Source organism: Semicossyphus pulcher, unplaced genomic scaffold, assembly GCF_022749685.1.
Source record: "Semicossyphus pulcher isolate SPU_LCO1_2020_fin unplaced genomic scaffold, fSemPul1.0.p SCAF_15, whole genome shotgun sequence".
NCBI classification, from domain to species: domain Eukaryota; kingdom Metazoa; phylum Chordata; class Actinopteri; order Labriformes; family Labridae; genus Semicossyphus; species Semicossyphus pulcher.
The window spans coordinates 8,662,379-8,689,690 of NW_027211659.1; the positions used below are offsets into that span (position 1 = coordinate 8,662,379).

The 27,312-nt window shown below is 42.9% G+C and overlaps 3 protein-coding genes across 5 annotated transcripts; 1 reads left to right on the forward strand and 2 right to left on the reverse strand.

The window, feature by feature from the left end:
- The first annotated feature begins 271 nt into the window (after window positions 1-271).
- LOC138592596 (cytochrome c oxidase assembly factor 5-like) lies at window positions 272-3,312 on the forward strand. Its single transcript, XM_069663430.1, has 5 exons — window positions 272-285; window positions 799-976; window positions 1,124-1,253; window positions 2,722-2,805; window positions 2,952-3,312. Exons 1-3 carry the CDS (start codon window positions 272-274, stop codon window positions 1,163-1,165), a joined length of 234 nt encoding a protein of 77 aa, XP_069519531.1. The 3' UTR covers window positions 1,166-1,253; window positions 2,722-2,805; window positions 2,952-3,312.
- On the reverse strand, window positions 1,531-6,822 carry LOC138592281 (inosine-uridine preferring nucleoside hydrolase). 3 transcript variants are annotated; one of them, XM_069663030.1, is made up of 7 exons: window positions 6,453-6,514; window positions 5,456-5,550; window positions 5,071-5,258; window positions 4,514-4,693; window positions 4,323-4,434; window positions 4,038-4,174; window positions 1,531-2,149 (listed from the first exon to the last, which is right to left on the reverse strand). In XM_069663030.1, the coding sequence occupies exons 1-7, from the start codon at window positions 6,512-6,514 to the stop codon at window positions 1,802-1,804; spliced, it is 1,122 nt and encodes a 373-aa protein (XP_069519131.1). In that variant the 3' UTR covers window positions 1,531-1,801. The 3 variants fall into 3 exon arrangements, with proteins under 3 accessions (XP_069519131.1, XP_069519130.1, XP_069519129.1); XM_069663029.1 differs by lacking the exons at window positions 1,531-2,149; window positions 6,453-6,514 and adding exons at window positions 2,280-3,734; window positions 6,583-6,822; XM_069663028.1 differs by lacking the exon at window positions 1,531-2,149 and adding an exon at window positions 2,280-3,734.
- Window positions 6,823-8,251: 1,429 nt separating this feature from the next.
- Window positions 8,252-27,279, reverse strand: inpp4aa (inositol polyphosphate-4-phosphatase type I Aa). Its single transcript, XM_069662901.1, has 24 exons — window positions 27,190-27,279; window positions 21,217-21,488; window positions 21,068-21,112; window positions 19,336-19,454; window positions 19,130-19,246; window positions 18,915-18,994; window positions 18,680-18,797; window positions 18,476-18,566; window positions 18,220-18,367; window positions 17,114-17,244; window positions 15,880-15,984; window positions 15,675-15,783; window positions 15,549-15,566; window positions 15,259-15,445; window positions 14,731-15,012; window positions 14,497-14,644; window positions 14,085-14,117; window positions 13,010-13,182; window positions 12,783-12,906; window positions 12,402-12,669; window positions 11,308-11,405; window positions 11,098-11,210; window positions 10,863-11,017; window positions 8,252-10,769 (listed from the first exon to the last, which is right to left on the reverse strand). The coding sequence occupies exons 2-24, from the start codon at window positions 21,314-21,316 to the stop codon at window positions 10,637-10,639; spliced, it is 2,895 nt and encodes a 964-aa protein (XP_069519002.1). The 5' UTR covers window positions 21,317-21,488; window positions 27,190-27,279; the 3' UTR covers window positions 8,252-10,636.
- Window positions 27,280-27,312: the final 33 nt, after the last annotated feature.

A 27,312-nucleotide genomic window follows, 5' to 3' on the forward strand; every position in this document is an offset into this window, starting at 1 on the left:
CTCAAACATCTTCATATCCACCTTCTTCATGATAAAAGCCTTACACGTCTTCTTCAGCAGTCCCAGAGTATCTACTACCATCATGCCTCTGGTGTGTGTCCCAGTCAGCTCCACGCTGACCGGATAATGGTCGCTTTCTAGGACGAACGAATCGTCCACGGCGGCTGCGACAGCGTACGAGTCGCAGGAAACAAAACCTCCGCCGCCGACAAACTCCTTCTCGAAACGCTCGCTTTGTGAAGCCTTGATGCTGTGTTGGAAGATCCGCGCCATGAAGCGAGCTTTGTGTGTGTCCTGTGCCAACCAGGCGTCACAAAACTCCTGTCAGAGCATGGAGACATGTAGACACAGATCAGCAGGAACTCTCTGATGAGTTCATTAATTCAGACCTATTCAATTGGAAGCTTGTGGGCTAAATCAGGCCCTCTAACAACCTCAATCCGGCCCTTTAATCACAAAAAAACAGTATAAATTTGAAAAAAAAAAGGCTTACATTTTTTTTATTTCCAATAAGAGACTTTGCCTCTAAAGTTGTTGTTACAGCCATTCATCAGTACATTGTTTTCATTCATAATTTTATCGGTTGGCTATTTAGCTCATTCATTAGTTGTGTCTGCTGTCCAGAAATGCACATATTATTAATACATTTGAACCCAGATTGGTTTAAAAGAGTCATACTTAATAAAATAATGTTAAATAAAACATGGGAAAAAAACTACTCCCGTCTTAGATTAAAAAGTTGTGACATCACAAAGTGCAGCGTGTAGAAAAAACTGAATGAGTCCTTTCCAGTCCCAGATTCAGTCAGGACCCTAAGCGGTTAATTCAGACTCTCGTTGGGGAATTTTACCTGTGGGATTTATTTTTTTTCATTGATTTCTTTGTCTGTCAGGAAGGGAAGCTGCCCAGTGAGTGTTTGAAGGAAGGCCACTGCAAAGCCCTGCAGACATCATTCTTTGAGTGCAAGAGGTCAATGGTGAGTCAGCGGGGATGACATGCAGGAAGTAGTGGGGGAAAATGGAGGATAGGGAATTGGGATATATTTGATCATTTTGTGACTCATTCAAAGATAACTTGACTCCCGTTTTAAGCAGAGATAAACCACAGTGTCTTCTTTTGACAGCTGGACACACGATCAAGATTCAGAGGAAAGAAAGGATACTGAAGAACCATCTCAACACTGCCATAAGAAAGAATGACTCCTGGACGAGCAACTGTGAAAACTGATTTAAATCGAAGAGTGCTGCTCACAGGTCAGTCTATGTGCAGCTTAACAATCCATCTAGAAGACGTGTGTCAAGAAACTGCCTCGCAAAAGGACTTCCAACTATTAAAGAACAATGGACACTGACACACTAAAGGATTAACAACTCATCTGCAAAATGATGGCTGAAAAAAAACACTGGAGCTGTCAGAGGCTGGAGCTTTTTCTGGAGGAATGAGTGTGTTGTAATAAACAAAAGCTTTTAATGCAAAAATATGAATAAAGGATGAGAAACCGTTTCTTTTTTTACATTTAATGAGGTCATATCAAAAACATTAAGTATACAAACAATTATGATGGTGGCTTCATAAAATGTAGGTATGCAAGTACAGTAGTGAGCCCTTCCAAGCCCTTCTATTTCCTGCAAATGAATGAATTTGTTTTTCAGCTTGTTATAAAAACACAAATATATAAATGATTCATTACGAGTAGAAGGACCAAAATACAACTAAACACAAAATAATATCAAGCCAAAATTATGTGGACGGAAACAGTGAGATTTTGTTCACTAATGCCTCCTCGCCTTGATCAGAGCTGTCATTTTAAAGCAGCCATCATCATCTGCTCAAACATCTTCATATCCACCTTCTTCATGATAAAAGCCTTACACGTCTTCTTCAGTAGTCCCAGAGTATCTACTACCATCATGCCTCTGGTGTGTGTCCCAGTCAGCTCCACGCTGACCGGATAACGGTCGCTTTCTAGGACGAACGAATCGTCCACGGCGGCTGCGACGGCGTACGAGTCGCAGGAAACAAAACCTCCGCCGCCGACAAACTCCTTCTCGAAACGCTCGCTTTGTGAAGCCTTGATGCTGTGTTGGAAGATCCGCGCCATGAAGCGAGCTTTGTGTGTGTCCTGTGCCAACCAGGCGTCACAAAACTCCTGTCAGAGCATGGAGACATGTAGACACCGATCAGCAGGAACTCTCTGATGAGTTCATTAATGCAGAGCTATTCAATTGGAAGCCCGTGGGCCAAATCCGGCCCTCTAACAACCACAATCCGGCCCTTTAATCACAAAAAAACAGTATAAATTTGAAAAAAAAAAGGCTTACATTTTTTTTATTTCCAATAAGAGACTTTGCCTCTAAAGTTGTTGTTACAGCCATTCATCAGTACATTGTTTTCATTCATAATTTTATCGGTTGGCTATTTAGCTCATTCATTAGTTGTGTCTGCTGTCCAGAAATGCACATATTATTAATACATTTGAACCCAGATTGGTTTAAAAGAGTCATACTTAATAAAATAATGTTAAATAAAACATGGAAAAAAAACTACTCCCGTCTTAGATTAAAAAGTTGTGACATCACAAAGTGCAGCGTGTAGAAAAAACTGAATGAGTCCTTTCCAGTCCCAGATTCAGTCAGGACCCTAAGCGGTTAATTCAGACTCTCGTTGGGGAATTTTACCTGTGGGATTTATTTTTTGTTCATTGATTTCTTTATCTGTCAGGAAGGGAAGCTGCCCAGTGAGTGTTTGAAGGAAGGCCACTGCAAAGCCCTGCAGACATCATTCTTTGAGTGCAAGAGGTCAATGGTGAGTCAGCGGGGATGACATGCAGGAAGTGGTGGGGGAAAAAGAGGATAGGGAATTGGGATATATTTGATCATTTTGTGACTCATTCAAAGATAACTTGACTCCTGTTTTAAGCAGAGATAAACCACAGTATCTTCTTTTGACAGCTGGACACACGATCAAGATTCAGAGGAAAGAAAGGATACTGAAGAACCATCTCAACACTGCCGTAAGAAAGAATGACTACTGGACGAGCAACTGTGAAAACTGATTTAAATCAAAGAGTGCTGCTCACAGGTCAGTCTACGTGCAGCTTAACAATCCATCTAGAAGACGTGTGTCAAGAAGCTGCCTCGCAAAAGGACTTCCAACTATTAAAGAACAATGGACACTGACACACTAAAGGATTAACAACTCATCTGCAAAATGATGGCTGAAAAAAAACACTGGAGCTGTCAGAGGCTGGAGCTTTTTCTGGATGAATGAGTGTGTTGTAATAAACAAAAGCTGTTTCTTTTCTTACATTTAATGAGGTGTTATCAAAAACAAAAGTATACAAACACTTATGATGGTGGCATCATAAAATGTAGGTATCATTGCTGTCATTTTAAAGCAGCCATCATCATCTGCTCAAACATCTTCATATCCACCTTCTTCATGATAAAAGCCTGACACGTCTTCTTCAGTAGTCCCAGAGTATCTACTATCATCATGCCTCTGGTGTGTGTCCCAGTCAGCTCCACGCTGACCGGATAACGGTCGCTTTCTAGGATGAACGAATCGTCCACGGCGGCTGCGACGGCGTACGAGTCGCAGGAAACAAAACCTCCGCCGCCGACAAGCACCTCCTCGAAACACTCGCTTTTTGAAGCCTTGATGCTGTGTTGGAAGATCCGTGCCATGAAGCGAGCTTTGTGTGTGTCCTGTGCCAACCAGGCGTCACAAAACTCCTGCAGCATGGAGACATGTAGACACAGATCAGCAGGAACTCTCTGATGAGTTCATTAAAGAACGGCAGGTTCTGCACAGCTTTTTCTACACGCTGCACTTTGTGACGTCACAACTTTTTCATCTTAGACGGGAGTAGTTTAATGTTTCATTTAACATTATTTTATTAAGTATGACTCTTTTAAACCAATCCGGGATTGAGGTTATTAGAGGGCCTGATTTGGCCCACGAGCTTCCAATTGAATAGGTCTGCATTAAAGTATTAAAAATGAATTCATGTGACAGTGTGGAAAAGGAAGCCTTACCCAGGATAGCTTGCTATAGCAGGTAAACTCCCAGCAGGCCAAGTATGTGGGACACTGGTACTCATTGAGTACAATGTATGCAGCCTCTGGATCAGCAGCAAAATTAAACTCGGCACACACTGTGGTGTTTCCTCGAGCTAAAGGAAGAAAACCAAACATAACACTGATTACACACTGAGAGAATTTGAAGCAATTAGTCTACAATTACAAACCAGCGGGTCACAGTTAGCTATGGATTTTATTTCATCTTTGATTGATCTTGTCTAGATAAATAATTTGACTGACATTCAGTGTTGCCTCCCATGATGTAGAGCCCTCTGAGTTTGCTCGGTAAAGACGGATCAATCCTCACAGCCAGAGCCAGGTTGGTGAGGGGCGCTGTGGCAACCAGAGACACCTGGGGAATGAGCTCAGACTTTTAAGACCTGAAAGAAGCAGGTATACACACGAACAGAGAGCTGCTTCAAGACTATTACCTCTCCTGGGTTCTCATTGACGATCCTGATCATAGCCGTCACAGCGCTCTCCTTCTGAACCAAGTCCAGACCGGGAGCGTCGGGGTCGGGAGCGTCTCCCAGCCCGTCCAGCCCGTGGAAGTGCCCCGCATTGAGGGTGTTCCCGAGGATAGGCTTAGCAGCGCCTTTAAACACTGGGATCTAGCACGAGAAATGACACCAAGGAGACAAGGCGCTTTATGGGTTATACTGTACATTTATGTAGTATTATTAAGCACTGATTTTGTTTAATATTATATGTTGTCAGATATTTAGTTTCATTTCCTTCTTCAGAGCATAGAGCCGAAACCAGACAACAACTAACTGATTCTGCTTGTGTAGTTTGTCCAGTTTCTGCCTCAAGTCATGTGGCCTGAGGAACAACAACTCACTGTCCCTAACACATCACATGATGCCAGAAAATTCCAGTTAATCCAACCCTTGACTCTTCAGCCAACACATGCAGGTCAGAAAAAGGCACCAAAAAGTCAAGTCATGGCCATAAAATAACTAATATTTAATAACCGTGCTCCTCCCACCTCCAGTTTATTGCAGGCTTGCAGAACTCGCAGCGCGTTCTTACACACGTTCTCCACCGTGGTGTTTCCGTGCACACAGGTGATGCCCAGGAGCTCCACGTTAGGGGCGGCCAGCGCCAACATGATGGCCTGAGCATCGTCCGTCCCGCAGTCTGCGTCCACCAGCAGCTTCTTACTCATCGTGGACCCTGAGGAGTAAACACATCAGTCCAGCAGGAGCAAAAAGCTGTCGTCTTTCTGTCCATGTAACTCTTTAGTTATTGCTCTGCTCCTCTTGTTAATTAGTAAGCTGAAGATAACATTGTGGTGAAGTATCTTGGTTTAATTTAGTTACATTGTAAAAAGCAAAAGCACATATTTCACAAGACTAACCCACCTGACCCACCTGTAGCTGAGCGTGAGATAGATAAACTGTAGTGTTTGCCAGCTGCTGCTCTTCCTCTCACAGACTGGAACCACCGATGGTCAGCTGCAAACAACCTTTGAGCAGCAAGAGGGAAATCAAAGACTTTATGGAGAGTGGACTGAATGGGAGGGGTTACGTGATAGGAAGCAAAAGTTAATAATCAGCCAGTTACTTAATAAATCTATGGCGACTTCTGTAATAATCACCAAACTTGTTGGGACACTATTTCCATGTAAAACATTTTAAAAGTGTAATTTACAAAGGAAATGCTCTGATACTAAACTTTATTATTAGTAATACCACAGAGTAAATATACTTCATATCAGGTAACTAATCAGGAATCTAAAACTTAAGAAATGTACTGATGTGTAAGTGGCAAAAATGTACTTATATCGACAGGAATTATTATGCAGTGTGAGCCCTTACTGTGTTATATTACCTTTGTACTATTCCCTCAGATGCATTTAAATAAGCAGCATGTAAATGTTGCAGTCAATCTATAAAAATGCAACAGCTGATAATTGTATTTGAGGGGACAAAAACAGCTTTCCCTCTGGTAGCAGGTATTTAATTTTTAATAGAAATAAAGTAACTAAATTGAGCTAACATACTTCAGTAAATGTCCGCTTAATCAACAAAGTTTACTATAAGTTTTGCCACTAAATGTTAAGTTTATGCCATCAAAACACACCCATGGTTAATGACCATTAATATCTCAAAGGGAGCAGTAAACACTTCCCATGATGCGAGTGTGCTTTAAGATAGTAACACGGCACATTTCTGCACTGAAGAGCATAAAAATTTAGATTCTTTCACGCCTTCTTCAGAATAGTCAACAGATGCACAGAATTGCTACATGCTAACATGATAGCTAGCAAAAATACTTGTGAATATATGTAAAAGTACTGTGTCTGTATTAATATTTCCTAACAGTTCCTCAGTGTATTTACAGTATGAATATGCAGCATCCCCTCACCTCCCTACACAGCTCTTGAAAACGTGCGATTTTGATGCAACACATCGGATAATAACCGCCATGCAGACAGATTGAGACCAGAGAGCAGGACAACGAAGAGAGGTCTCACTGTTTTCTATGCACCACTTACCGAATTTTAAAGACGGCCAGAGCGCTTACAATGAAATATTGTGTAAAAATCTCGTTTTGAGGTCAGAGAGCTGGATTATTACTCTAAAGGTGTTTCACTACTAGACTTTTCAACGCCACATCTAGCTGAGTTTTAGTGGCAGGGTACAACGAGCGAATGCGCGAGGATGAATGTCTACATTTTCAAAACGGCCGGTGTTTGAATGTCGACGTGATTCTTCCTTTTTACTATACAATCTACGGCAACGACATCACTTCCGGAAGTACTCTTAAAGAGAATCGCACGTTTGTTTTTGTTCGACCAAGCGGCAACCTCCGGTGTTGAAAATGAAGCCAATGCGGAAGTGCAAAAAACTGCAGTTCCTCGAGTGGCCACTTGAGGCTGGCTCCAGAAAACAAGAAATAACATTACAGCAGGTGGGAAAATGCCTATTTTTACAGCAGAAATAAACATGTTTACAGCCTGGTTCAAAAAACGGTTTTGTTATAAATAGCTAATTTTATTGTTCAAGATAACTGTCCGGGGGGTGAATTTTTTTATAACACACCCGTTTTAATTATATTAAGCCTTAAATTATAGGGGTCGGATCACTTGATTGACAGGTGGATCCTGCTGGCTGTCTGCTAGACGTCAACACAGACACACAGACACTGAGTTTAACTTCACCTGTTTGTGTTGTTGGAGACTTTTGGGGATTTTTGCATTCAAAGTTTGGACAAATAATCTCTCTGTGGGATTTATGGAACTTTATGGCCGTGCAATAAGTCTGAGCTCCAGCTTTTCGGTGAGTTAAATGCTAGTGTTATTGTATTGAAATATTTTTAGCACTAAGTAGCAGGTATACTGTGCTCCCTTTAGCTGCTTGTTAGCCTGTGCAGTGTTTATTTATTTAATCGTCGGTCAGTAAATAGGAGTCAGGAGTTGTTGGCGTTTCCCCGGAGAGATTACAGCGGACCGTAGTGATGAAGAGACCGGTTCTTTTACGTTTCCCGTTACGTGTCGGCTCGCCGCTCTCTCACCGGGCGAGCGAGCAGCGAGTCCGCTATTTCTTTAGTCTGATAACTAAACACCTGCAGTCAGTCACCGACAGAATCTCCTCCTGGGAAAGTCAAACCAGCTCATTCATGATTAATACAGTCTATGGATAATAACCGTTAGCTACGCTGAGGAGCATATAGCCTAGCTTCATAGCCGTAGCTGGTTGATTCATGCGGCCCGCCCATATTCCTCAGCCATGGGCTGTAGCTCGGTCGCGCTCCGCCTCTTTGCCCGTCTCTAGATTAGCCGTCTCTGGCATTTCCAATATGGCGACCCCCAGCGGCGGCGCAATTCGGGCTTCCAAACGCTTCTTCAGAAACCAATGGGTGACGTCACTGAGACTACGTCCATTATTTATACAGTCTATGGGTTCGACTCAATTATTTTGCCTGTTCTTAAATGTATTCGCAGATATGCAAATTTCCAGTTCAATATTCAGTTGGATTAAAATGTTTAAAAGGATTAAATGTAGATAATGATATTTACAGAAAAACATTGGGATTACTTCTTCTTAGCATATGCTTCTTTTTGAGGGAATTTACATGATACAAACTTAGCAGAACAAAACATGTGTTGTTTGATTCACAAACCATAATGTATAATTTAATTAATCATTTACACTCAGTTGGCATTTTCAAGCCTTTAATCATTATCAAGTTTCACTTCATACCGTTGTCAGGATGCAGGCTTCTCCCAAACTCCCCCTGTCCAAACTTTGTACATGAAAGACTGACCATAACAAGATCCTAACTTACTCAATAACAATGGATAAAAGTATAACAGCATTTGGCAGCAGCAGCCATATCAACATAAATACCTGTAAGCAAAATAACATTTTTAAAATAAAATCCACTGTCTCTGTAAGTTTTGTACAGTAAGGTACATTGGAGCCCGGAGCTGGTGAACTAACAACAGAAGAGGTGATGGTGATGGTCGGTGAAATAAGGCAATATGCATTATTTCAATCCCTGTGGGTACTCTCAACAGTACACAATTGCAGTATTATAAAGCAGTAGCGTCCTCATGCAGGTTAAATGAATGAAGCTTTGCACAATGTTCTGCATAATATAACTGAGTGCTGAAAAACTGAGAACACACACTTTTAATAAATAAAACCCAAGTTTGAAGAGCTATAAAACCACTACAGTGTTGCATGTAACCTGGAGAAGAGTCTTAAATATCTGTAGACATGTTACAATTACAGAATAATGTGATGCACCACTTCTGAAGTGAACCAGCTCCCCATCGATGCTTCCGGCGTAGCATCAGACGAACCTCAGAAATCACATCAGATGAGACATCATTGTATTACAAATGTCAGAGAGTGGTGTCAGATATGTACTTCTTAAACATCTGTGCTTGTTGTAGAGAGTGATATGGTGCAGAATATTAATGTGGTGGAAGAAGAAACATGAGAAGAGGAAGAGACAGTGGGAGGGAAACAGACACCAGGTTAAAAGCACTGAGATTAAATAAAATAAATGCTTTGACTTTAACAGCTTTCATTCTGCAGCGCAGTTTAGGTCCAGAGAAATATCTTAACAGGCAAAAACATGATCGTCTTCTCAAAGCTACACAAGACAGGTGATTCTTTTGGAGACATGTTCTAGTGTAGCCTCACGGGATGAGGCTGGCATTATTCTTAGTTTTTCTTACTGTCAACAAATCCCATGAAAAGACCAAAATCAATCAAGGTTATTAACGTAAACGAAAAAGTAACACGTAGTGAAAACTAACTATAATAAAATAACATTGTAGAGAAAATGTCTTTAGTTTGATTGATGTCATACATATGCCAAATATGTGCCCACTTCTACAATTACTGTACTGTTGTTGTTGTTGTTGTTGCTGTTTATAGTTGATTTTTTTAAAATATGGATGTTTTTAAAGTTTTATTACACAATTATTTTTCCCGCCCTTTTGAGTCTCGTCTGAAGTATCCCATATAAAAAAAAACCTGAATCTAAACTAAAACGAATTAAAATTAAACAAAACATATAAACTAAATAGCATTAAAACTAATAAAATCTAAACTAAAATTCAAAACAAAAATTCAAAACTAACTAAATATGAAAAATACTGAAAAATTCAAAACTACTACAACCTTGAGACCAATAATATTTTCCAACGCACTGAAAAAGTACATTTATTCTGAGCATAAACATAAATAGTTTCATTCTCTGAAAGGGCTCGGTTATTACCTAAAACAGCTGGGCACTTTAGTTAACTAGAAATGCTACACTCAAAAACAGTTAATTTGTTGGGGACTATTTTCAGCGGTGGATTAATACACAATTGGTACTCCAGTGTCTTATACAGCAGAAGCAGGGAGTTATGTGGCCTTGACTCAAAATAAATTCTACCTATGTTTACTGTTCGGAGGAACATGCCAAGTACAATGGTGAAGCCAACTTATGTAATTTTTTAACTTTAAGTATATATTGGAGCTCTATTACACGAGGAATTAGCTATCAGGGTGTGGCTACACAAACTTGTTAGCCGGATCAATTCATGCTAGTTTTGGTGTTTTCATGGTATTTGTTGGCAATTAGAAAAATATAGAATATCTGCAGCCTCATCCATTCACAAACAAACTGATAAAATAAATAAAAGCAGCGAGGAAAACTACAGATATGTGTCGCCATCCATCCATCCTTCTAAAAGCTTAGATTAAACGTTTTATTTTGTAGGGACACAAGTTAAGGTGACTCAGTTTGCTTCCAGACGCTACAAACCGCTACAGCCGACAGTGTTGTCTGCACAGTGGCTACGATGTAACACAGAGAAAGCCACGTTTTTACTGTTTGGCTGTGAAGTGGTTGTGAAAAGTGTGATTACTATGGGAGGAGAGAGGGGGGACTGCTATAAAACAATCTACAGTTGCACTGGCACTTGGACATCTTAATAGTGACTAAGCACAAAACAAAGGGTTGTTTGTTCCAGTTTGTGTTGGTGATTTTGTTCATGTGGTGCTATCATCATTAATGTCTTCAGTCTTTTGGTTAGAGGAGTCCGCTCAGGTCTCAACCTTCCCGTACGTCCCCTCCGGAGGGCGGTATTGTTTGGGGAAGGCTTTGAGCTGGAGAGCGTTAAAGGCGTATTTACGACATCCCACATTCTTCATGGTGTTCTCTCTCCTGCAGCCCTCACTGTGGAGAAACAGAAGCAATGCATTATTTTTTTTGGGGGGGGGGAATGTTCCCAATGAGCTTTTTGGTTCAATTCTTTCATCACTGGCTGACCTGCGCATACAGTCCAAGGCCTGGTAGAAGACCTGTGGGGCGAGCGCGTGCTCCTGCTGCAGGATCTGACACTGCTCCAGGGTCAGAGACATGGCCGTGCGGTCCTTGGCGCTCTTACAGCTGGTGAAACGCACTCCGTTCAAGCGGCGACATGCCTTCAGGGTTTGGAGAGAGAGATTAAATAAAAGAGAAAACTGCTGTAACTGTAAAGAGAAGACAAGACAATCAAGGGTACCTCGGCTGCTTGCCAAAGAATCTCCACGTTCTTGCTCTTCTTGGCGTTCACGTTCTGGCTCAGCAGTTTGAGCAGCTCGGGCAGACTGGTGGTGCTGCGCGAGCGAGGCAGGCCTGAGGAGAGAGCAGAGGAAGATCGATGAGGCGCGTTGAATATGAGGAGAAACTGGACACATTTTTTCATTGAATAAAAGTGTGTATGTGAACTCACAGTCTTCTGGCAGGACCTCTTTAAATTGGTCGTAGTAGGATTGGAAGCGAGTCATGCTCTCCATGTTGATCACATCTTGTAGTGACGTGTCTCCAAACCTAAACACACATGTTCTCATATTCTAGTTTAAATCTTTATCATTCCCTGTAATTCAGCTTTTAAAATATTTCATCGCTCTATTGCACCACCTTTACAGGTTAAATGCATCATCTGGGGACCTGAGTACGTTTGCTTTTAGGTGTTATTATGGACTGGGTGTCTGTGGCGACTGTCGTGGAAAACGTCACAAGCGGGGCCCAGTTAGTAATGCGTTTTCCATCACCCAGCAGTGGTTGGTCTGCGAGAGAGGGTAGGCGGAGCTAAGCGGCTGCTCCTCCGGTCTCTGCAAGTGTTGCGAGTAAACAGTAATCTACTTTGGCTGAACAAAGAAAGAAAAGATGGATGACTACAGATACAACTTCAGAAATAAGTGAAAATCCAAAGAAAAAGAAACAAATTTGACGCTCAGATGAAGCAAACAGTCTGAAAAGGAAAGCGACCGTCAGCTAGGACGGGCGCATACGTCCCAGATAACCGTAGACGCCTGGTTATCTGGGACATATGCGCCTGCAATTACGTCTTATCACCATAAGGTGCCGCCAAATAGAATGAAACTGAGAACTTCGAGATGATATCTTTAAGTAGATCAGAGGAATAAAGAGGTAAAACATTACCAGTTAACACTAGTACAATGCCATGACTTAACAGCATTATTTATGTGTAACTAGTTGGTCATTTACATCTGTTGTTTTAAATGAACGCATTTTAAATAGTTTATATTTTTGGTGCAAAAATATTTACAAATAGATTCATTTCCCCCCCCTTAAATAGAAAATGCCAAAAACATTCACACATGAGCCTTTAGATAATTTAGTATGAAAATGTAACAGAAAGCATAAACGATTTTTTTGATGATTATTTGAAATATATTATTTAAAAACTTTGAAACTGACCAAGTGATCTATCCATTTCCCTCTGGCTGCTCTTTCTGCTCTAGTTATTATTTAATGTCATTCAGCCTGCACCCTTTCTATCCTCTGATCTCTGTGACTCACTTCTCAGCCAGCGTCTGCTGCTCGTTGATCCCCACGTTGAAGAGGACGGGCTGCACGCGCAGCAGCATCCCGTTCTGGATCTCTCGAGGCAGCGAGTCAAACATCACCCCGGGCATCGGGACCCTGACGTTAAAGCCGTTCCTGTTTCCTGTGATCACCGGCAGCATGTCTGGGGCGAAACCCGAGGTCGCCTGGGTAACTTTGAAGGTGACGTTTCTCAGGTCCATCACTCCGACGCTCATGTCCTCCAGCATGGCCAGCTCCTCACCTTTTAGGAACAATGAGGCGTGGCGATAACAAGTCACACAGGTGATGAGAATGATGTTTGTTGATGGGACATTTCTAAACAAACACTCACACACGTCCTCACACACGAGTTACCGTAGGTGCTGAGCAGGCTCTCGTACTGCACCAGCAGGCCGATGGTGTGCAGCTGCCTGAGGAAGCCCGAGTCACACAGACAGTTCCTCAGCTTGATGACGAAGCCGCAGATCAGCGCCGTCAGCTGTGAGCGGCACGAGGAACGGTCAGATTGTTAATACACATCGTGCACACTGCAAAATTCTCATCTGTATGAGAGACAGAGCGCTGGAAGGAGCTTGACAGACCGTTTGACAGAAGACGACGTCGCGGCGGTACTGCATTGTGAGGCTCATGGCGATGGTGGGCGCGCTGTCCTGCATCAGCAGAAACACCATGGACTTCTTGGCTTTGTCGCTCATCAGAGACGCACAGTCTGTCAGCGTGGTGAGGAGAGGGTACAGAGCGTCGCTCCACTCACCTGTGGACGTACAGACAGGTCCCAGACACATATAAACACACACAGACTGTACTACTGTACGCAAAAAAAGCATTTACTTTTCATTAATTTATGTGGTATCATTTTTATGCGTCATTTTCACTTTACTGGTCAGAGTTTTTCAACCTTTTCCAATCTGTGAAACTATTTTCACCAGTTTAGAATTTGATTTAGGCCCAATCCCAATCTCCACACTCACAGACTCACTGACTTTGAGGTGCATTCCTGGTTTTATGCAGTTCTCAAACCCTCACACACTCACGCACTGCACGCCTGACGTCTGTGACGGTTCAGTGCTTATAGGCTTTAGGGTGGAGGTTGGGATTGGGCCTTTGTCTTGTTTAGTTATGTATTTCATTGTTTATTATTATTTCCTGTTTTATTTTGTAGTTCTTGCCCCACGTATGTCACGTCTTGTTTAACTTCCTTCCTTTGTTTCGTTTCCCGCCTTTGTGATTGTGTGCCCCGCCCTTATTGTGTTCACCTGTTCCCCTCAGTGTATCGCTGTGTTCGAAAAGCCATACTTTTCTAGCAGTACGTCCTGACGTGGCCGAAATGTATTATGTAGTATGCAAACAAAAACAAAATGTGCAGCGTGCCAAAAATACCCGGATGTCGTACTGATTTGGAAAAAATCTCCAGTATGCATCAGACCAGTCTACCTCGTCTACTGTATCCCACAATGCAAAGCGCTGGAACGTCACAGCAGCAGTTGAAATGGCGGACGGCAGCAGAAGAGGAGAAGGGGGCGCTATAGCTAAAGAAGCAGCCTTTTGCTATTAGAGGGCTGTTGTTTACTTCCGCTTGCCCTGTACCTTTTGTGTTTTTCGTGAACCGTGATATTTAGTAGCACTTTAAATCCGGGTTTGAAAATTTAAACTCACCTGGGGACGTCTTTTCTACCACTGGGCTGCTGTCTGCGATTAAGAGAAAGTAAAACAATGTTAAGATGAGGACAGAGCTCCGCCTTTGCACGTAACTCAACCAGCAGCGCTGAAGCGGTTAGTGACGAGCCTGGACCTACAGATGTGATAAACGGGATGTGAAAGGCATGCAGGAGTGTGGTGAGAGGAAGATGATGATTGATGGAGATAATAATAGAGGAGGATGGGATGGTCTGTGTGGTCAGCGTTTATCCACAAAGCTTCTTGTTAATGTGCATACTTCATGAGAGTGACATCTTTCTTCTCCGAAGTGCTGCACGATTGTTCCTCTTTCACACATCATACAGAAAAACAATCCCTGTGTATGTGCGTGTGTGTGTGTGTGTGTGTGTGTGTGTGTGTGTGTGCGTACCTTTCTTAGTTTTGCCCGGCTCCTCCGTGGCGAGCTCAAAGACGTCCTCAGAGCTGCTGTCGCTCTGGAGTTTGTCCCTCTGCAGCAGCCTCTCCACCCTCTGGATCACACACTCCAGACTCTTATCCACATTCAGCCAAACCTTCTCCTGCACACAAACACAGTTAACAGAGTTAACATAACAAACACACATGAAAGCGGATTAAAAAAGGAGCGGGTGGACTCTTTTCTTACCCACTCCTCCTCGTGCATATCGGCCTGCAAAGAGGCACGCTTGATTTTACTCCCCTCGCTGCCGTCCGTAGGAGAAATATGGCGTGAAGGCGAGGTGGCAGAGCGAGACGGGGAGGTGGGGTTGCGGGAGGGGGAGCGAGACGGGGAACGAGAGGAGGGTGAGAGGGAGGAGGAGGAAGGGGACGGGGAGCCTTGCTGAGTCAACTCTGGGCGGGCGGCTGCCAGGGCGAGGATGGCTGAGGACAGCAGCTTGGAGTCGCAGACGGTCACCAACTGACGAGTCTGCAGGAGGAGACGGAGAGAGAGAGGAGTGAGAACAGAACAGAATTTCACGTGTCCTTTCTTTGCTTGTCTTTTTAAAGACATTTATAGCTCACAAGAGCAGATCATTCTATCCAGGCAATAAGAGCTGAGATTAAAAAGTCCAGATTGTCATTAAAAGCCTTGAGGGGGGCTGAAAGAAAGAGATTAAACAGACACAAACAATAACAGCACTTGTCCCTCCTCCTCCTCTGACTGCTCTCTCACCTTCTCTGTGAGGATGGCCAGTGTTCTCTCCAGAGCGTTGGCCGAGCGCTCCTTCGCAGCTCGAGACAGACGCTCGGTGTAGTAACACACTTGTGTCTTCAGAGTGTTAATTTGACCGATCAGCTCCTTCGCTTTCACGACATCCTGAGGCTGGTACGCCATTCTTTTAGGGCCGGAGCCGGTGGAGCTTTGTTTGTGTGTGAAAGAGCAAAAAAAGAGAAGATAAATTGAGGAACACAGCAAAGACAAAAAAGCACAGGAAACTTTTAACAAACTAAAAATAACCTCACCTTTCCTCGCCATAGGTGCTGATTGAGTGAGGCAAAAAAAATCACAAAGAAACAGATCAATTTATCAGTCAAAATATAAAACATCACTATAAAAAAAGGGCCTTGATTCTGCTTTGCTCTACTCACTGTTTCCTGGCCTCTTCGAGCTTTTGCAGCAGTTTTCGGAGGCCGCAGCCTTTAAAGCCTTGATGATGAGCTGCAGGAGCGCCAATCGTCACGACATCGTATGTCCGGTCTGAACAGAGGACAAAAAAATTAAAGATATTGGAAGAACAGTTTTATTTGGACTGACATAGATATGCAGCATATACAGTTCGGCACAAATACCAACCGTAGCCAGACTCTCCTTGTACTCTCATCCTCTGTATGTGCAGGTTAGTGGGAATAAACTCCAACTTCCTCTCAGCTTTCAGGGTACTCGATTTAAAAGAAGGACCTGGAAGGGAGCAGAGAGGGGGGAAGACACTCACTGTATCTGCATACAGCAGGGTTTTGATAAAATATAATATGTTACATGAAAATATAAAACTCTAATCTCAAGTATTTCAATTTCATGCTCTTAAGCACCACTAACTATAACCTGTAACTATGGAAACACACGTCCAAGTTTAACCAGAGGTCTACAGCTGCCTCCCTTTGTCATGGTTCTAACTCTTGATTGAAGTGCAGCCGCTTAGCTCCGCCTACCCTCTCTGGCAGACCAACCACTGCTGGCTGATGGAAAGCGTGTCACTAACTGGGCGCCACTTGTGTTTTTTTTCCACGATTGTTGCCACAGACACTCAGTCCATAATCATACTATATAGAGCAAATGCTAAGGCTTTCATCGCCATTGTGTTACCTCATTCGGCGATAGATAGTGACTTAACAGACATTTATTTACAAGAAAATCTTTGAGATTATCACTTTAAGAGCTCAGCAATTTCATGTTAAAAAAGTTGAAACTTATACTAAGGATTATATAAACAAAGATTTATGCAGAGGCCAGAGGAGCCCAAGTTGTTCCTAATTGTGTTATGGCTTCTGCCGGGCCACCAGTTGTTCCTCCCGTATCTCCCTGTTTTCTCATCTGTCTGTGTCTGTGTGGGTGTGGCTTCCTCCAGTGACACTCCCCGGCTCCCTCCTAATTGCAGCTCATGCAATACACCTGCTCAAACCTGCACACCTGCTCTCCATCTACTCATTAACCCAGCTCTATATCTACCACGGTTCTCCATCCACTCATCGCCAGGTTGTTGTTTCAGCTACAGTGGCAGACTATGTCTCAGGCCTTTCACTGATTTTTGAAGTTTCTTTTTGCTCTGATTACTCATCGTGTTCTCTCTGTGCCACAGGATTACCGCTCTCCCCACCTTCCTTCCTTCCTGCCTGATAAATGCTCAACATATATGAAAAGCCTCTAGTTTGTAAAGAACGTCTTGTTGATTTGATTTTTTTCGGACTTGCCAAAGCCTCCCCCTGTGACTACCTTACTCTGGCATGTAAAATTGGTCGAGGGCCCCTTTACATTTGCCTGTCAGAGATAGTTTGTGGTTGATATGTTATAATTAGCTTGTGTTTCTAACCTTTGTATTCGTGCAGGTCACTTATGGTCTCCTGGTAGGTGAGGATGATGGTCTGATACTGAGTGATGATCTGCCTCCTGAGGTTCTCCCAGCACGCAGACAGCTCACCCAGTTCTTCCAGCTCACACACCCTGCACGTTACACAGATGCATTAAGATCGAGACATCCAGCCGATGCACTGCGGATCTCACAGCAAGAAACACAACAGCTCCTTAAAAGGCCGTCATTACAAGCAACCACTTGTAAGAACGACAACAGTGGGAGTCTTCATTTTAAGGTTTCTTGGACCAGATACTGAGAATACATTAATCACACAATATTCTTTGCCACCTCTACAAATGAGACATATTTCACACAAGCAGATATGTGTGGTTGCAAACATACTTTTGCAGGATTAATAAGATAGGGCATTTTTTTCAATTGAATTAATCTCTCCTTTTTATTGTGAGGAATTTGATGGTTATATCTCTCAAGGCTGTTTATAACTATTCCATGGGAAATGTCCCAGAAGAGGTTGCAGCTCATTGGCTGACTGTGGGCAGAGCTGCAGTCAGCATGCCTAAAGTTTGTGAGTCAAGTCAGGCATTTTTCAAGATCATTTTTTGGCCTTTATTAAACAGAACAGTAAAGAGTGACAGGAAGTGGAGTGGGGATGACATGAACCAAAGAGCCGCAAGTCGGAGTCGAACCCACGACCTGTGCATCAAAGAATTTGCTGCTAAACCAGCACTCTGGCATTTTCAACTTCAAGTTACAGCAAGACTCGAAATAAAGGTTTAAAAGTCTAAGTTCAAAAACTAATTTTAATGTTTAGAGAAAGTAAAAAAATATCAAATCTTTCCGCACATGAAAAACTACCACACATCAGAAATGAGCATGCCTGGTTTTAAAAAGACACTTTATGGAGCATCTGAAACTTATTTGCACTTGAGAATCACATGCGGTATTAAAGAAGGACAAGGAGAGAGAAAAACAAAACACAAGACTTGAAAAAATAAGACTGGGAGACCAAGTTCGGCCTCACAAGAGCAGTAAGTATACCGCTTAATTTCTACATACAGCTTCTGATACAAAAAGAAACAATCAAGACAAATTCCAGCCTTTACCTGACAGCATCTTCCTCCAGCAGCAGTTTCACAAACTGTCGGGGAATGTGCAGCGACAGCGCGCTCTCCGCCATTTGCTCCAGGATGCGAAGGTGGTTGCCGTCTGTGGTGGGGAACCGGTACGTCCGCGACATGACGCCCCCAAACGCTGAAACAAACGGACACACACCATCATGGTCGTGATTCACCATGTCACCTAAACTCTCACACGAAGTCATACAGGAGGTTTATATTCAGGTCAAACAGACGCACTCACCGGCCTTTAGCAGAGGGTCTTTACACAGAGAGGAAGACTTGGATTTAATGCCCATGGATTCAGTCAGGCTTGCATCAACAGGAAGAACCATCTGACACAAACAACAATTTCAGCTCTTCCCCTTTCTTTTTAAATAAATGTATGAATGTAATGCGTAAAGTATTTCTGTCCTGAGTAATCCTAACTTTTTTCTGGATCACTCACCCTTCCATTAACAGTGTCTCCTCTCTGTAGTCTAGCAACAGGAGCTCTCTGCTCCCGTTTCTCCTCTATCTGCCAGGCGATGACCGTGATGTTCCCCACGCGCTCGTTCTCCGCCGACCTTAACCGCAATGACAGCCAGTAAATTAAACGTCCCTAAGCCCAAATCCAGCAAGCAGTGGTTGTGATTTAATCTCTGATAGAGGAAAAGAAACAGTGTGTCGTGTCTGCTTGTTACCTGAGAGTCAGGTGCAATCTGTGGTGTTTGTCCTGCAGCAGCTCTTTCACAGAAAACATGGACGAACCAAGCATGTACATCTGTCACATAAAAGCACACAGCCTGGGGATTTAGAGGGTTTCACGCAGATAAATGTAGACTTTAAAGGATTTAGAAAATACAACTTTTAGCTAGATCAAGTTTTTGCTTTGACATATTCTTGGGTTTTGGCTCACCGTTCCCTGCGAGCGGTCCTTTACATCATAGACGGAGAGCTTCACCTGAGTCTGCTGAGTGATCAGAGAGTCCTGAAAGAACGCTACGCTGCTCAGGAAGATAGGGTTACTGGTGCCCTAAAGACAGAGAGAGAAAAAGAGATGTTAAACTGTGTTGAAGTGTCTAACAGAAAGCGGGAAGTGAGGGGGAGCAAACAGTGTTGTACCTCTATGATCTCAGTTTGAGCGTGCTTGGTCCAGAAGGCCTGAGGCGGGGTGGTGCAGCTGACAGCGACAAAGCTGGTTGGCTTACGGTCCAGAGAGGGAGTAACCAGCTCACTACAGGCTGCAGCAACATAAAGACACAGGAGATTACAAACTGTGGGATTTAATACTGGGCTGGTCACTAATCCTTGGCCATGGAATGAATGTAATACAGTTGTTTGAGCTGTTACTTGACGGGCAGCAGTTGTTTACATTAATGCTGATTTGATTTCCACCTCTGCCAGAACATGAATCAAATCCCATGTTCCACAACAGTCACTTAAAAATACAAATATGGTACAAAAATGGATTGTACTTATATAGAGCTTTTCTAGTCTTCCGACCACTCAAAGTGCTTTTACACTTCATGTCACATTCACCCATTTACACACACATTCACACACTAATGGCAAAGGCCTAAGTGACACATCCATTTCCATTCACCACAGTCATTTAACAACACAATTATGCACAACCATAATGATGTTAAAACTCCAACTGAATCCCCTTCGAATCCAGCCCCTGGCAAAACAAGCAACAGCCTGGACCTGCCTTACTTTAAATTATCATAATGTAATTGAGAATGGTGTGGAGTTCCATTTACAGTAACAACACAACTTTATGCACAATCTTATGATTACAAAACTCCAAATGAACCCCTTGAGTCAGGGCAGTCAGATAGCTCAATGGATAGAGTACCCGACACATGTATTGAAGGGTACATTCAGCCTTTCTATAAATCATCACAATGTGATGAAAGGTAGATATAACCAAACAGGCACACACTGGCAGGTGGCTGGTTGGCCAGGCGGTTAGCTACACCACCTCGCAGAGAGAAGGTCCTGAGCTCCATTCCCCGGCTGGGGCCCTTCTTTAAGTCATCACAATGTGATTAAAGGTAGATATAACCAAACAGGCAAGAAGTTGCAGGTGGCCGGTTGGCAAGGTGGTTAGCACTTGCAGAGAGGAGGTCCTGTGTTCAATTCCCCAGCTGGGGCCTTTCTTTAAATTTCACAATGTGATAGAAGCGAAATATATATATCTAACAGGTCAAGTCTTCAGTGCGGCAGGTTAGTGAAGTGGTTTGGTTGGGTGATTGTAGGGAGCAGGTTGTGGGTTCAAATCTCAGAGTAGGGAGAGTAGGGAGAGTAGCAATACAATTATGCACAACCAAAATGCTTTCAAAACTCCAAATGAACCCCTAAAGGCAGGGCAATCAGAAAGCCCATGGACAGAGTACCCGACCCCTGTATCAAAGGGTACTTTCGGACCCTGGTTCAAATCCAACCTCTGTCAAAACATTAATCATCACATACATTCACGCCATGGTTCCATTGCAAATTCCCAATTGAAACTTCAAAATTAAGCTAAACTGGAATAATTTCTAAATTTTATGTGTTTGATGTGAATTATATTCTTTTAAGATTGTCTCGCTAACAGTGTAGAGGAATGTGTTGTATCAGGCTTTGGATGCAGAGATAATACTTGCCTGTGTAGCCAGTGTGGTTACTGACTTCTAAATGATCAATTCAATTAGTTCATTGGGCTTATTGGTGTAAATGAAACAAGTTCTGTTAATACGCTGCTTACACCTATAGACCTTACTAAGCTAAACACTTTGACTATTACTTATACAAGCATTACACACGATGTGATCCATATGCAGTGTGCAGCAGTGTATCTTCCTGAACTTACCCACGCTAAACTCCAGCACCGGCTCGTCTGGATCTTGACTGTTGCCTGTAGGATAAAGAGAAAGAGGAAGGGGGAGTTCTTTGTTAACGCCTAGCTGTTTCATCATCAATGAAGCAAACAGGTTGCCATGGTAGCGGTTACTTAGTTACCTGAGAGAGCCAGCCCCATCATCTCAGCTGAGAGATCAAACGTGTTGGCCCGGTAGACCGACCATGGCCGATGGCGGGGGCTGCGCTCCTTTCCGGACATGGTGGGTTCACGTCCCGGCAAAGAATGGATTTTAGAGTGAAAGGCTGAAGAGCGGAACGATGCCGAGCTGACTCAAAATCAAATCTTGTCTGTCACGTCGGTTCTTTCAGATGTGTGTGGGTTTTCCTCTTGTGTGCTGATCTGAGTGGTTAAGCGTTTGTCAATGATAAAGCTGAAAGAGACAGAAGAAGACAACAAAGTGATTATCTCTAATTGCCAATGAAACACCTGAGACAGGGTGGACATTTTTATTTTGATGTCATCCTTTAAGTATGATGGCAGCTGAACTCTGACAAAATTAGAAAAGTGCATGTAAGTGGCTGCATTCACACAGCATCACACAACAGTCTCCCACTACACAGCGCTAAAGCAATGAATAACTAATTATTGAAAATTGCTGTGCTTCACGCTAAGATGAACAACATATGATAGGTTGTGTAGTTTTCCGTCAGTGTTTCACTTCTCTCTTCCTGTCTGAAAATGTGCAAATATAGGCAGTGGAAAAAAATACTGTGAGGAAAAGTGTGACTTTTCACACAGCTGCATGATGTGAAACACGGCAGCAGACTGAATCTTCACCCTCCGTCTCTTGGTGCTACTTGTACTTTCCCTGTGTTTTTTTTTAAAATAACTGTTTAATGACTAATGTCACACATAAAATACACAGCCAGATAGATAATGACGTAAATGTCACAGTTCTATTTTTATAAACTACGCCAATCTACTCCCGATGTCCTCGTCATACGAAGGCAGAAAGAACTGTTAGTTATTTCACAAGTCGCTTCAGGGACACTACGTACGTTTTCTTACACAGCTTTTTGACTACCTAGACATATAATTCAGTATTTTATTGCCTTGTTCCTTTATAAGAAGACTTTAAATGTGAGTTTTTGAGTCTGCACGGGGCCAATAATCAAAAGTAAAACACCCCCATCACCCCCAAAGGATGCAATAAAATGCCCATGTGTCCTAGACCACAAACAAAGTACAGTACATGTAGACTCAAACAAGGGATGTCTAACTGATATGGTCTTTACCTTAAAGGAGCAGTTGGCCCCTGAAAAAAGCCACTGTCAGTCAAAGCTGGTGTTCTCTGTGATTGATAGAAGCAATAATATTTGAAATTGGCACCATAGCTGTGGAGGAAGTTGTACAAACAGCTCGTGCTTTTGGCCATTCTACTTTCCTACAACACCAAGCGTGCATTGCGCCCCTCCCTCTGAAAGGAACGGCCAAGCAAGATACGCTGGAGTGAGGCAATTGCTCAGAGAGATAGAATCCGAAATATGACGAGAATATGCCGGTGGATCGTCTAAGAAATCTTCAAGCTCCCTGGCCAAACTAACAGTGAGACTTTAAATTTGTGTTTTGCATTCATGTCTCCCAAAGGATACTTCCCAGTAATCTCGGTGGCCCCATGACCTTTTGGGACTTTATGAACACGACTCAATGACAAGGCTTAAAAACAACCTCCTCAAAAGATGTCCCCAAAGAATTCTCTGGTTCATTTTCCTCGGATGACGACTGGTATCATTGATGCTACATTTATGGACCCTTTGAGGCCAAACCTTCAAATTGTACTCCAGAAGACTACGTAGAACGTCATCTGGCGGAGGTTATCCAGGGCCCATTGGAGAACCAAATAGTGTCCTCAGGCACAGAGTGAACTTGCATTTTTTGACCTACCATAATTGCATTAGCTCCCCATAATAGCAAGATAGGACTGAGGTTGAAAATCGGCAAACTGGCCCTCTAACCCAAAGGCCATCCAGACACACCTGTTCTTCTGGAGTACAATTTGAAGGTTTGAGTGTCCAACCATGACAGTTTGGCCTCAAAGGGTCCCATTAATGTTACATAAATCTTTTGAGGAGGTTGTTTTTAAGCCTTGTAATGGAGTAGTGTTCGAAAAAAGGAAGAGTTTCACAAAGTCAAGATCACTGGGAATTATCCTCCAGGCTTTAAAACAAAATTTAAATTTAAATTCTCACTGGTAGTTTGCAAGATGTACCGCTAGAAGGCTCTCTGGACGTATACATAACTACTTTGATGAGTTATTATCAAAACAATGATTACTGTGAAGAGACGGCTTATATTGCAAAAAGCAACAGCATAAAGGGCAGCTCATGTTTTCACCAAGCTAACACTGTACCTGCCAAAATTATGTGTAACAGTGAGAGGACAGGAAACCGGGGCTGTGCCAAGTGAGCCACACAGTGACTACTAGGAGGAAACACTGCTGCAAGAGTGGGAATCAGCAACAAGACGAGCAAGCTGTCAGTGTATTGATTTAGCTCTTGCAAAGCGCTAGTAAGCACAAATATGATCAACAGAAAAGTAATTGGAGGACATGAGCAGAAGCAGAAATGGCAAACAGAAAAACAGTGAATGTGAAAGGTGAAGAGGAAAGAAAAAAGTGGTCTTATGACTAATCGGAGCTGAAAGCTGCTTCAGAGGTAAATGTTTAGTGGCACGTCAGACTCAGTTAACATTTCCTCTTGTTGGTGTGCTACACAAATATCTAGCGTGATCAACTGGAATACATTTTCATCACTTCTCAGCCCAAACGTACACAGACCAGGGAGTCCGAAGCAACGTATGGTACTATAACTTTACCGTGAGTGTGTGTGTGTGGCTGTTTTTTTATACAACACAGACAAAAGCAGAACATCCGAGTGTGTGCGGCGATGTGCATCCATGTGTTACGACTTCTGTAATGGAGGTCTATTTTTACATGGGTGTCTGTTTTGACGTCACACTCCACGCGCAAAACAACTAACACTTATGCTAACACCCACCACTACTTGCTCAGCTGTAGCCTAACACTAACCCCACCTACAGACCCAAAAATTTGCTTTGTCCTAATTATGTCCTCATTTGTACAAGCGGTCCCCTATTAACAGGTCGTTAGACTGTGTCCCCAAAAGTGTGTTAAATCAGAACACACACACACTAAAAGTACTCAGCCTAGTCACACACGTAAAATCCAAAGTGTGTGTGTGTGTGTGTGTGAGGCTTTTAAATCTCTGATTTGGAACCTTCATGTGCGACCAAAACAGATGACAATTACAGCGTGGATGCTCTGCCTCATTAAGCTGTGAGGGCGTTATTGTCAGTGGGTGCCGTCTTTTAACACGCTGTAATCTACACGGGCCTGAGGCTCAATGGGAAGCTCTCTAGGAAACCTACAGTGGATCTAATGCGAAACCACAGGAAGCCAAGGATCATCATCATCACTGCATCTGTCTGACAGTCATCAGCTACACGCGTGAAGGGAGAGGAAATACCCGGGAGTGGTGCTGAACGTATTTATCAATTTACTGGTTTAACAGTGGGTGGAGAAGTGACAATTCTGATGACTGTTCTATCATGTTAGTGATTTGGCAAACAAAAATGGTTGACAGCCTCTAGTTCCAATTCCTCAGATGTGCTGATTTGCTGTTTTTCTTTGCTTTATATATTTATAGATTGAATGTCTTTTGATCATGGACTACTAGTTTAGAAACAAGAACACATTCGAAGTCCAGTTAGAAAACTGTGACGGCCATTTTCACATATTTTTCTGCTTTTTTATAGAAAAACATCAACCAGATAAACTACATAAAAGTTAAAAAAAATTATTTCTACAAACCCCAACATAATCTATATTGATCTTATTAACTAAAAATTTAAGAGGATCATTTTTTACATTTCAGAAGCTGGGTACAAAGAATGGCTTTAATTATAGCTTGAAAATTAATACATTTATCAAACTAGTTGCAAGTTTTGATCGGCTATTACATTAAATGACTTAATCATTTCCGCTCTACAACGGAGCATTATTTTTATCGGCTATTAATCTGCTGATAATTTTCAGTTGGTGTACAAAGAGACAGGAAATGTGGGGAGTGGAGAGGGGGAGATGACATGCAACAAATGATCAGCAGACCGGGAGTGGAACCTGCAACCTGTGCGTTGAGGCCTGTAGTCTATGGGTTGTCTGCTCTACCAACTCAGCTAAACCAGTCCAACACTCCAATATGAGGCCTTGGACTGCCAAAGATGGCTCTTATTCTTGCTAGAAAACGACTGAAGTGATTAATTTCCAAAACAGTCATGAAAATCATTTTCTGTCCATCTTGTGATTGATTAATTGACTAATCGTTTTGTATATTGACAGATCCCTGCTACTTGCAGTGTGGCTAGTTTTTCTGTGTTCAAGCCTGCTGACAGCTAACATCAACACTGATGCGATGCCACTGAGCAAAATCTGAACCCTGACAAGCTCCGCAGCTGCTGCTCTGTGGGTGACCTTATGACCTCAAAAGGCAGAACCGGCCAGTGAGGGACATAGTTCGGTTCTCCAGCTTGAGGAAAGAAGAAGAAAATAAAGTATAAGTGCGGCGAGGAAGCAAGTGAAGCTGTGCATGAGAGGACGGGGAGGATTCAGGTGGTCCTCGTGGTAGGGAGTCCTCTTGGGACGGTCTGGAGGCAAAAATGACCCAGTTACTCAGGGAAGCTGGCAACACACAGCTGGCCCCCTGCAGATGCTGTCACTACCGGCTGCACTGCAGAGCCTCTCTCTCACACATCCTCTTCCTTAACTTTAAATCTCTCCCACTGCTTCATGCCCCCCATTTTCTGCTTCGTCATCATCCCTTCCCACTTTCTTTTTTTTGCTCCAGCCGTCTCCCTTTCTTTCCTGTGTCCCCCTATAACCCTGATGTTCCTCTCAATTTCAGTCTATTGATTGTGATTCCGCCCAGAGCTGAGCTGTGCCGATTCATGGTCCCTTGAGTCTGATCTATAATTGTCAAGTTGCCGTAGTAGCCGTGGACGGTCTGTCTCCATCCACAGTGACTGCTTTCTGATCAGATTGATCAAAGAGGAGGAGAATATGCAAAGCAGCTTATTCCCACGAGAGCGACATTTATCCACACGCACACAAATGCTAAGTGGAAGCAGTGTGATGCTAAAAGAGGCTGTTACCCAGACAGCAGTAAAGTGAGCATGAGAAAGAAACCTTTGATGATGATGATGATGATGTATTCTTGCTAATGATGCTGTAGGATCACATACAGTTACTCTGTCACATGCAGCCTTTTTAGGAGAATCAGTGTCATTTAAAAGACCACGGGGAGGTTTAAAAGTCTTTTTAGCACACACAGAAGCGGGAGAAAGAAAGTGCAAACAGTAAGATGTGAATCATAGAAGAGCTGATTGTATTTTAGTCTTTCTGTTATAAAAAGAGTGAAAACTGTGATTCAACAGATCACATCTAATCCATTCCGCTCTGTTGGGGGCATCTGGGTGTCCATGAGCATGGCGTGACACGTTGCTTCATGAGTAATACATCCGGTTTTACATGTAACACGTATTACAAAAACAAATATGTAACATTTTTCTCCATAATCCTTTGCCAACACTCCTCTGGCCCTCTTTAAACCTGCATAAAACTGGGTGTCATCCTGTGTGTTTACCAGGAATCGTGGAAATAAAACGGACAGAGGCCAGAGCTGTGGACCGGAAATCTATTTATGGCAGCATCGGATAAAAATACAGTGATGATACTTCAGAATAGATCCACTGTTATTCACTGACACACGGACAATAACAAATATTGCGTCATGATATCTGCTGATGCTCATTCAGTGATGCTGCTGCATGCTGCTGCAGGATGTACACCTCGTTCAGCGCGAATAAAAACACGCCACGTATAAAAACAATACATTCAAATCGAGATATGAGTCCTAATGGGTGTAAACATGTCTTATTCTGACCCTGCTTCGAGATGCTGCACTCTCTGTACGGCAGCATCTGAAACAAACGCCCTCGACAAATGAAATGATGAGTTGTAAAATGAGAAACACAAACATATATTACACATTACATACCGTTTAGAGAGATGCGAAGGTTTCTGTTCATTTTAATGCGCATCCTCGTTCCATACTCGACGATGTCTGCAGTCAAGACTCGCCCTGACTCCCTCTGACACATCGAGACGTAATACCTCCTCT